Source organism: Malus domestica, chromosome 11 (genome assembly GCF_042453785.1).
Source record: "Malus domestica chromosome 11, GDT2T_hap1".
Taxonomy (NCBI): Eukaryota; Viridiplantae; Streptophyta; class Magnoliopsida; order Rosales; family Rosaceae; genus Malus; species Malus domestica.
This window is the reverse complement of record NC_091671.1, coordinates 37,641,738-37,652,751: the sequence shown is the minus strand read 5'-3', so window position 1 is coordinate 37,652,751 and position 11,014 is coordinate 37,641,738. Positions and strand designations below refer to the sequence as shown.

Below are 11,014 nucleotides of genomic sequence, written 5' to 3'. Positions count from 1 at the left end.
ACTTCGGCCCACACATAGACTAAATTTCAAGTCTCCAGCCAAAAGACTCTCTTAACTGAAGACTTGGGAGACTACTATTTTTTTTTCTCTACACACTTTTATTTAACCATATCCATGGTTTTTATTAAATTTATCAATCTAACGATTAAAAATAAAGAAAAATTCATAGAACGAAAAAAATTAATGTATGATAATCATTTCCCCCGTTCTAATAATGTTGAAAACCTAAGCATTATATCATATGAAAAATATGAAACATGCTTGAGAATAAAGTTAACAAAATATATATTAGAAATTGAACTTTGACTCAGCAATGTGCTGAAAATCCATGCACGGAATCACTTGTGCTGAATTCTTCAGTGTGCCTAGAACATAAGTTGGTACACCATTGTCATTACATATGTAAAGGAAAGTTTTAATTTTCAAAAAAAAAAATTGTTCCTTCGCTTGTATAATATGTGTTATACCATCTCGTGTTCCGAGCATACTAAAAAATTTCTCTACCAAAACGAGATTATCTCATGTTACTAATTTATCATCATCATTTCACCCATCAAATGGCTTAAGATTCGAGAAGGCAAACAATTTTTTTTTCTTTTTATTACGAAAAATACTTCACTCTAAGCTAGATTTAAACAACCGGACCAAACCCAAGAGCATTAAAGTAAGACCCTAACCACAATTTGGATATAGTTTCGATTCTCTCATGGACATTGTATTTAATGGGTTGATAACTTGATAACAATGCAAAATTGGGTCATCAAAAGATAAACACAAAAGTTGAATAAACAAACACCCAACAGGATCCTCTCCGAATCCTTTTGGTAAGGATTCTAAAAATCCGTAAATCATGTTCATTCATCATTCATCACACAATTAATTTTGACAAATATTTTTTATATTTAATTTTAAATAAAAATATTAAATATAATTTCTAATCGCATAATATATAATAAACAAATATAAATCACGAATTTCCAAATTCTCACAAAAAAAATCCAACAAGGATCCGGATTCAACAAACACATCCCAAAACCAAACCGATATGCCAAAATATCCGTTGGCTCTCCTCGGAAGCCCAAAATATATTTGAATTATCAGTCATTAATCAAACGATCGCCCTTAACGGATCCAAAACTATTCATCCCTTAAGATTATTTCAAGGGTGGTGCTCTCCACAAATGCGTCTCAATTTTCAGCCAGAGGCCGTCAGATTGAATGAATAAAGATCAAGGTACAGAAAGTAAAAGAAAACGTGAGAAGTAAACGGTTTGTGGATAGCACCACCCTATTTCAATGGAGAGCAACAACTCCGATTATATAACTCATACATAAGCACAAAAGAGATGATCATCCATCCACCTCCTAAGATGGTCCCAACATCAAAAAACCAAAGGTGACCATTGACCACAAGAGACCTCAACTTCACCAAATAAGAAACAGCATCGGTTTACTACCACAGACCACCACAGTAGTTGGAACTATAACACTGACATAAAATCTCTTCAATAAAACTACTGCAAATTTACAACAAGCTCAAAGGCCAAACCAAAAACAAACTAGCATCTCCTCATTGCTGCTTAGATTTAATCATATATAATCGACTACATCGGTCACATAAGCGTGGAAAAAGTTTATCACGGCACAAATTATCTCTTTGAGAACAATCATCATCATAAACAAGAAGCAGAGCTTATAAAAGTCAAATCATATAAATAAAGACAGAGAATACCAGGTTAAACTATCCAACAAAACACATAAAGATGAACAAACATACAGATAATGGTTCAAAGGGACAAGCACTAGATTGCCCATATGTACTACTAAATCCAGCTAACCTAAACAGCTACTAAAACACGAGAAATAAACAGTCATAATATTAAACAACACCATCAGTTAATACCCGTTTGACTCATCAGATCTGAATTACTCCTTGGAAGTCTTGTTGATGAGGGACTTGTGGATGTGGGGGATGACACCACCGCCAGCAATGGTTCCCTTGATCAGAGTGTCCAGCTCCTCATCTCCCCTGATGGCTAGTTGCAGATGCCTGGGTGTGATTCTCTTGACCTTGAGATCCTTGCTAGCATTCCCGGCCAACTCAAGAACCTCAGCAGTTAGGTACTCGAGGATTGAGGCCAAGTACACAGCAGCAGTGGCACCAACACGGCCATGAGCAGCAATTCGCTGTTTCAGCTGCCTATGAATTCGACCCACCGGAAACTACACATAACCAAAATGAAAACTCAGCACCAACAACACAACCTAAACAAACCCAAATGCAAATTCAGCAAAAATAACAGAAATAAAACAAACCCAAATGCCATTTCAGCAAGAATAACGGAAAATAAAATGAACCCAAATGCAAATTTAGCACCAACAACACAAATTAAACAAATCCAAATGTATATTCATCAACAATAATGCAAACAAAATGAACCCAAATGGATATTCAGCACGACCAATTCAAACTAGACATACCAAAACGTACTTTTCAGCACCAAAAACACAATTTAAACAAACCAAAACACAAATTCACCAAAAACAATGCAAATAAAACAAACCCAAATGCAATTTCAGCACTAACAACGCAAACTAGACAAACCCAAATGTGAATTCAGCAACAACCACCCAAATAGACAAAGACAAATGCATATTCAGCACCAATAATGCAAATTCAACAAACCCAAAGTGAATTCCATACTACTACGCAAATTAAACAAATCCAAACGCCAACTCAACACCAACTACACAAGTTAAATACAATGCAAATTCAGCATCAACATTTATACAAACCCAAACGAAAACCATCACAAACACCGCAAATTAAGCAAACCTAATACAACAAACGAGTAAAACAGCATGGTAAAAACAAGTTTGGTCGACATGTATTCCAAATATTGGTAATAAAGAACTGAAAATTTGTATTAGTACCTGGATACCAGCGCGAGATGAACGAGAAACAGGCCTCTTCTTGTCCTTCTCCTTTTCTTTGTCCTTGTTAGCCGCTGTGGTTTTCGCTGCAATAAGCCCCTTCCCGCCTTTGCCCGCCATTTCTGCCTGCAAAAAAATTTCAAATTTGGGAATAAAATATTAAAACCCCTAAAAATAGCACAAACAGGAGACCCCAATAAAATTGAACAAATCATGACTTCACAGCACGTTCAAATTAAATCCCCAATAAACAAAAAAAGTTAAAATTTTCCACAACTTTTTTGCATATCTAAACTTGAAACACTCTGGGTTCGGAAAACGAATTCAAATTCGGTGGGTGAAGTCAAACGAAACCCAGATCTGAAAAAGTTCCTCGCAGGTCCCAAGTGGGAAATTTCAGAAAACCAAGTCAAAATCTAGCTTCAAATACCGTACGAACCAGAAACACAAGACGAAGCGTTCTAGATCTGGGTTTTTATCTGCCCTAGCCGGAAAATCGATAATTCCAGAGTAAACGACGGAACCCAAAAGAAATTGTGAAGAATAAACCCTAATCTGAAAAGCCCATAAATCTTAAGATCGAAAGTATCGAGAGAGAGAGAGAGAGAGAGAGAGAGAGAGAGAGAGACCTGAGGAGTTCTTGGGAAGCTCGAAGACGGAAGGGAACTGTAGAGACAGAGAGAGGGGAGGAAAGCCAAATTTAAGAGGGAACAGAGAATTGGTTAGTTTTATCCAATCACGGAGGGTAATATCGTAATTACAGTCCGGGGATTTTGGGTTCGTTTTGAATGCGGTCAGCGCAAAGGCGGTTCGTTTTGGGTGGGAAATTAAAATTTTCCCCAATTTTTGGATTTCAAAGTTTCCCACTTTTTTTTTCCTTCCTTTCAATTGAATCCCAAATCTGACCAAACTATTTTATTGCCAAAGTCTTTGGCATCTTTGTTTATTTTTGGTACACAAAGCATTCCACATGGTCACATCTTTTTTTAAATACAAGGGCAATTGAATAATAAAGTAGCACTACATGTTCTTGTAATTTTAGACGCAGACACCACCAAATACAAGAGATAGTGGCAATAAAAAAAGATTGAACATGTGGAAGGGTTCGAACGACTTTTGTTTTCATTTCCTTTGTATGATGTGCTGAATTACTGACAGTCTTCAACATGTAGGCTGCACTCTAGACGGCAATCATGAGGGATCACTTGACCAGCAGCCAAACCAAATTAAATTCATCTCAATTGACGTGTTACGAGATTAAAAAAAAAATTGTTATACAAGTCATTGAATGAAATAAAAGATTTATTAGACACAAGTATAAAAGTTTTGGACCAAAATCCAACATGCCCCAACTTGTTGGGCCACTAATTTGTAGTACGGGCTTTTTTTCTTTCTCTGTTCTGGTACATGGGCTATCTTTACTTGAGCTATTAGGCCTCATGTTTGTTTGTAGGCTTTTCTTCCCTTTTGAGGGAGATTTCATAAAATTTGTGTTGCAAAAAATTTAGAAGAGTTGAGCTTTAAACTTGAAGGGACCAAACCCATTTTTCACCACTTTCCTAGCTTTATTGTGCACATTTTACATTGCGTAAAATGGTTAAATATTAGACCTCGGCGAGTTAGGATTTCATATCATACACAACAAAATAGACAAATAAGAATAATATGTGCATTATTACATACTCATTTTGTCACATCCCGGTCCAGGGTGGACCACTTCCCGGACCCGCTCCACCACCGTAGCACGATATTGTCCACTTTGGGCCCTGACGACACCCTCACGGTTTTGTTTCTAGGAACTCACGAGCAACTTCCCAGTGGGTCACCCATCAAGAGAGTGCTCTGACCACCTTCTCGCTTAACTTCGGAGTTCCGACAGAACCCGAAGCCAATGAGCTCCGAAAATGCCTCGTGCTAGATAGGAATGATGGGAATATACATTTAAGGATCACTCCCCTGGGCGATGTGGGATGTTACAATACACCCCCTTAAGGGGCCCGACGACCTCGTCGGCACACTACGGCCAGGGTTAGGCTCTGATACCATTTGTCACATCCCCGCCCAGGGCGGACCACTTCCCGAGCCCGCTCCACCACTGTAGCACGATATTATTCGCTTTGGGCCCCAACCACACCCTCACGGTTTTGTTTCTGGGAACTCACGAGCAACTTCCCGGTAGGTCACCCATCATAGGAGTGCTCTGACCACCTTCTCGCTTAACTTCGGAGTTCCGACGGAATCCGAAGTCAGTGAGCTCCTAAAAGGCCTCGTGCTAGGTATGGATGATGGAAATATACACTTAAGGATCACTCTCCTGGACGATGTGGGATGTTACACATTTATCCTGATTCATCAATTCTCGGATATTATCGGTATGAAAATGCATTTTAAGTAGAGTGTGATACAATGATACTTTATGTATTTATAAATGAATAAAAGTGGGGGAATGTAAATGTGGGGTTCTAACTTTGTTACAATAAAAAATCAATGGGTAATCGAATTCCTTGAATCCTGATTAGTGGGACTAAAATGAAGACAAGCAGGAAAGATGTCTGCCATTAGATGTATTTTGTGGAAAATATGGTAATTAAACAAAGTTAAAGCAAAGTAACTTTATTTAGAAGTCAAAAAAGTTAAATGTTATGGTTTTTCTATCCAAGTGAATGCAAGAAATTCAAAGCTTAGATAGACTTCATTATGAAACTCATGACTCAGTATAATATTTTCCACGTGTGATATTTAGAGCATGACAAGTCATTGTTTTACCAAATTTACCCTAAAAGAAATGAGGGGATTTTTAACAATAAGCCTAAAAAAAAAACACATTTTAGTAATTAATCCTTGCTTTTTGTTTATTTACTTCTTTTTTTTTGTCAAAGTTTATGTTTATTTACTTTATTATCTCAACTTTTGTTGTTGTTCATTTTTTGGCCTTCCATTTGGTGGGGTTTACATTAAGACCTAATTTATTTAAGTGCAAAAAGTTATCATTGAGCCACAATGAGGATGAAACAATAAATATGAAATTTCTATTTCTAGGATTTTATAAACTAAAATTCCAACTTTTTAAGGGTGTTTGTTAAAAGCTAGAAGGAAAAAGCACCATTACAAAGAAGATCAACATCAGATCTTAAAATCAAGCATATCAAAATGTAATATAAGAAGAACATAAGGGAGAAATTCACAAACCATGCACAAAACTGATTATAAAAATGTATTCATCAAGTAAAACCGTATGCTACCATATTTCTTTCACGATAAACGTCTTAGAGAATTTTTTAGGGGTTTTTTATAGAAGTTAGATGTTTTGTGGAAAATATGGTAATTAACCAAAGTAAAAGCAAAATAACTTTATTTAGAAGTAAAAAAAAAAGTTAAATGCTATTGCTTTTTTACCCAAGTGAATGCAAGAAATTCAAAGCTTAAATAGACTTCATTGTGGAACTTGTGACTAAATGTAATATTTTTCACGTGTGATATTTAGAGCATGACAAGTCATTGTTTTACCAAATTTACCATAAAAGAAATGAAGGGATTTTTAGCAATAGCCCAAAAAAAACACATTTCAGTAATCATCCTTGCTTTTTGTTTATTTACTTCTTCTTTTTTTGTCAAAGTTTATGTTTATTTACTTTATTATCTCAACTTTTGTTGTTGTTCAGTTTTTTACCTTTCATTTGGTGGGGTTTACATTAAGATCTCATTTATTTAAGTGCAAAAAGTTATCATTGAGCCACACTGAGGACGAAACGATAAATATGAAATTTCTATTCCTAGAGTTTTATAAACTAAAATTCCAACTTTTTACGGGTGTTTGTTAAAAGCTAGAAGGAAATATTGTTAAAAGCTAAGAGGAAAAAAAAACCATTACAAAGAAGATCAACATCAAATCTTAAAATCAAACATATCAAAATGTAATATAAGAAGAACATAAGGGAGGAATTCTCGAACTGACACGCCTCAACCCAAATATCCAAATGACACATGAATGGCACGTGCGGGCCAACACTCAAGGGTGACGAAAGCCCTAAGTGTATAAACAAACATGAATATTACGAAACAATAAATGCTAAATGACCACAATAATGATGTAAGGTCCACAAGAACGAAATAGAAAAATCAAAGCTTACAAATCTGAAGTAAGAGATGCAATATGTCCAGAGCATACCAATAATAGAATGTTAAAGAAAAGTGAGCATCAATTTACAAGAGTCGAGTAGGACCATACATAGATAGAAGAAGCAGGATCATTGGTATGGAAAAGCCTCAAAACTCGGGTCGTACTCTTTTCACTATGTCCTGAGGGGGGCAAAACAGGAAAGGTGAGTGAACCATGATTTATAATAATACTAATAGTACAAAAACCAGTTTATTTTAGAATATACTAACCCCCTGTTTTGAAAACACATATATAATACTACATATAGGTTTTATGAAAAACCCTAGCATGCCATGAAAAACATTTATAAACATCTGTAAATCATATCCGCATTGTACTCAACTAGGGGTATCATAGTCGCCCGAAGGCCAGTACATGTCCATCACCCGAAGGTGAAGCTATATAAAATAGCATACATCCACATCGACACTACCCGTGCCTAGTGAAGTTGTCCGACACCACTTTCGGTGGTGAAGCTGGGAGTATATAATATATCATATCTCACTCCTCCATCATATGTGTCATATGGCCATAGACAATACTCGTGGTGTGCCGTATGATAACTCACTAGGTAAGTATCGAAAACATAACTCAAAACTCGTATCAAACCTCGAACCATCTTCATAACCATAATAAATCCATATCTGTAAATCCACCAGATTTGTAAATCCATAATATAAATTATATACGAAAACCACATAAATTAATATATGCAAATCCAATAATCCATACTCTTTAGTAAGACGTAATTTCAATAAATCATAATTATAAAAATTTAGAAAACATAATATAAAGCATATTCAATGCAAGCAATATGAAATGCATGCTAGGTTAATGATTTATAAAAATATATAGTTAAGAAGGGGTTCACTCACTGTATTCTAATAATGGAGGATCGCTCGTACTAGGATAGGGTGGATCACCTTTGACCGATGCACCTGTACATAAAGATATTACATTAAATTTAATAAAACTCTACTAAAACGTTGAAATTTGGAAAAACGGAGCACGGATTCGAAATCAAGACGTCGGAATTAGTCTAGGAGGGGTCCCGATTGAAATCCGAAAAAGTCAAAAATCAAGGGTCGGGTTGGGTCAACCCGGACTGGGTCTTGGGTTAAGGTTAACGGGCCGGCTCCATTTGGTTTATATTTAGGTGGGTTTAGGGCTTGGGCTAAAGACTTGGGCTGGCCCAAAGATTAGGACCTGGGCTAAGGGTTTAGATATGGGCTAGGGAAAAACGGGCTGATTTAATAGGGTAATGGGTTGAGCTAGTTGGGTTTTGGACCTGGGCTCTGATTTAAAAAGGCTAATAGAATGGGCTCTCAATTGGGCTAGGGCCAAATTGGCCTAATTCTTCCACGGGTCGCCTGAAAACATTGAAGAATAACACCGGACTTGGGTTTTCACCGGAAAAACTTCACCGGCTCTGATCCGAGGTTAAACCTTAACCAAAAACCTTCATTCAAAAGTCAAAATGAAGATCAAAGAGTAAGGGTTCAAGTCTTACCAAAATGGAGCGACATTGACGTTGAGATCAGCCATAAAATGGCCTGAAACTCACGGTCACTGGCCGAAAAAAACTGGGAAATGTACTTCCCCAAGAGTTATGTGTCCAAACCACTCCAAAATGTCTCAAAACACCTTAATCTACTCTAAACATAATTTATAGGGGTCTAAGGTGCTTACCTTAGTCGGGTGCTTACCTTAGTCGGAAGGTTCGTGATCTCGCCGGAGTCACCACATCGTGACTACATAGTGTCAAGGGATAAGAAAAAGTGAGAGAGGGATGTGAGGGATAAGGGGAAGGGTCATAGTGGCAGCAATGGTGGTGTGGTGGTTGTAGTGTGTGTGCTTGTTGCGTCGAAGGGAAGAGCACCGAGAGAGAGAGCATAGGGGAGGAGAAAGGAAAAAGGCACCAAATAGAGGGTGCCACATGTCACTCATGTAGTGGTAAAAAAAGGTTAGATATTTCCACTACAAATTTACCAAAACGCCCTCACGTTTTTTTTTAAATCGTTACTAGTTGTTACATGAACCATGCACAAAACTGATTATAAAAATGTATTTGTCAAGTAAAACCATATGCTGCCATATTTCTTTCACAATAAGCGTCTTAAAGAATTTTTTAGGGGTTTTTTTTACAAAAGTTAGATGTATTTTGTGGAAAATATAGTAATTAACCAAAGTTAAAGCAAAGTAACTTTATTTAGAAGTCAAAAAAGTTAAATGCTATTGCTTTTTTACCCAAGTGAATGCAAGATATTCAGAGCTTAGATATACTTCATTGTGGAACTCGTGACTCAGTGTAATATTTTTCACGTATGATATTTAGAGCATGACAAGTCATTGTTTTACCAAATTTACCATAAAAGAAATTATGGGATTTTTAGCAATAAGCCCCCCCAAAAAAAACACATTTCAGTAATCATCCTTGCTTTTTGTTTATTTACTTTTTATTGTCAAAGTTTATGTTTATTTACTTTATTATCTCAACTTTTGTTGTTGTTTAGTTTTTGGCCTTCCATTTGGTGGGGTTTACATTAAGACCTCATTTAGTTAAGTGCAAAAAGTTATCATTGAGCCACACTGAGGACAAAACGATAAATATGAAATTTCTATTTCTAGGGTTTTATAAATTAAGGGGGGTGTATTCAATTGAGAATGTGAGAGATTTTAATGGATTTATAAATCCATGGATTTTTATGGAGTTTAATTGATTTGTAGAGACTCCATATAAAATTTTAATTCAATTCCCTTGAAATCTCATGGGAAGAGGTGAGATTTGTGGATGTTTAAAATACACTATGAAATCTCTCCAATTCCCTCTAATTCCTCAACTTTCTCAAATTCTTTAAAATCAATTTCTAATTGAATACACCTTGAATGTTATAAACTTCTTTAAAATCCTAATTGAATACACCATGATTTCTAAGGATTTTAATAAACTATCTTAAAATTCTAATTGAATACACCTAGAATTTCAGAGAATCACTTGAAATCCTGATTGAATACCCCTAGATTCATTAAAAGAATTAAAATCCCTTAAAATCTCAATTGAATACACCCCCCTAAAATTCTAACTTTTTAGGGATGTTTGTTAAAAGCTAGAAGGAAAAATTGTTAAAAGCTAGAAGGGAATAAAAAACCATTACAAAGAAGATCAACATCAGATCTTAAAATCAAACATATCAAAATGTAATATAAGAAGAACATAAGGGAGAAATTCTCGAACCATGCCCAAAACTGATTATAAAAATGTATTCGTCAAGTAAAACCATATGCTACCATATTTCTTTCACGATAAACGTCTTAGAGAATTTTTTAGGGGTTTTGGAGAGAAGTTAGATGTATTTTTTGGAAAATATGGTAATTAACCAAAGTTAAAGCAAAGTAACTTTATTTAGAAGTAAAAAAAGTTAAATGCCATTGCTTTTTTATCCAAGTGAATGCAAGAAATTCAGAGCTTAGATAGACTTCATTGTGGAACTCGTGACTCAGTGTAATATTTTTCACATGTGATATGTAGAGCATGACAAGTCATTGTTTTACCAAATTTACCATAAAAGAAATGATGGGATTTTTAGAAATAAGCTTAAAAAAAAAACACATTTTAGTAATCATCCTTGCTTTTTGTTTATTTACATATATTTTTTTGTCAAAGTTTATGTTTATTTACTTTATTATCTCAACTTTTGTTGTTGTTCAGTTTTTGGCCTTCCATTTGGTGGGGTTTACATTAAGACCTCATTTATTTAAGTGCAAAAAGTTATCATTGAGCCACATGAGGATGAAACGATAAATATGAAATTTCTATTTCTAGAGTTTTATAAACTAAAATTCCAACTTTTTAGGGGTGTTTGTTAAAAGCTAGAAGGAAATATTGTTAAAAGCTAGGAGGATAAAAAACCATTACAAAGA

At 35.4% G+C, this 11,014-nt stretch overlaps 1 protein-coding gene across 2 annotated transcripts; it reads right to left on the bottom strand.

Moving 5' to 3' along the window:
* Window positions 1-1,693: 1,693 nt before the first annotated feature.
* Window positions 1,694-3,879, bottom strand: LOC103448921 (histone H2A variant 1-like). Of its 2 annotated transcripts, none has more exons than XM_008388183.4 (3): window positions 3,564-3,879; window positions 2,935-3,060; window positions 1,694-2,223 (listed from the first exon to the last, which is right to left on the bottom strand). In XM_008388183.4, the coding sequence occupies exons 2-3, from the start codon at window positions 3,052-3,054 to the stop codon at window positions 1,927-1,929; spliced, it is 417 nt and encodes a 138-aa protein (XP_008386405.1). In that variant the 5' UTR covers window positions 3,055-3,060; window positions 3,564-3,879; the 3' UTR covers window positions 1,694-1,926. The 2 variants fall into 2 exon arrangements, with proteins under 2 accessions (XP_008386405.1, XP_070664979.1); XM_070808878.1 differs by having other exon boundaries at window positions 3,374-3,636.
* Between the last annotated feature and the right edge of the window lie 7,135 nt (window positions 3,880-11,014).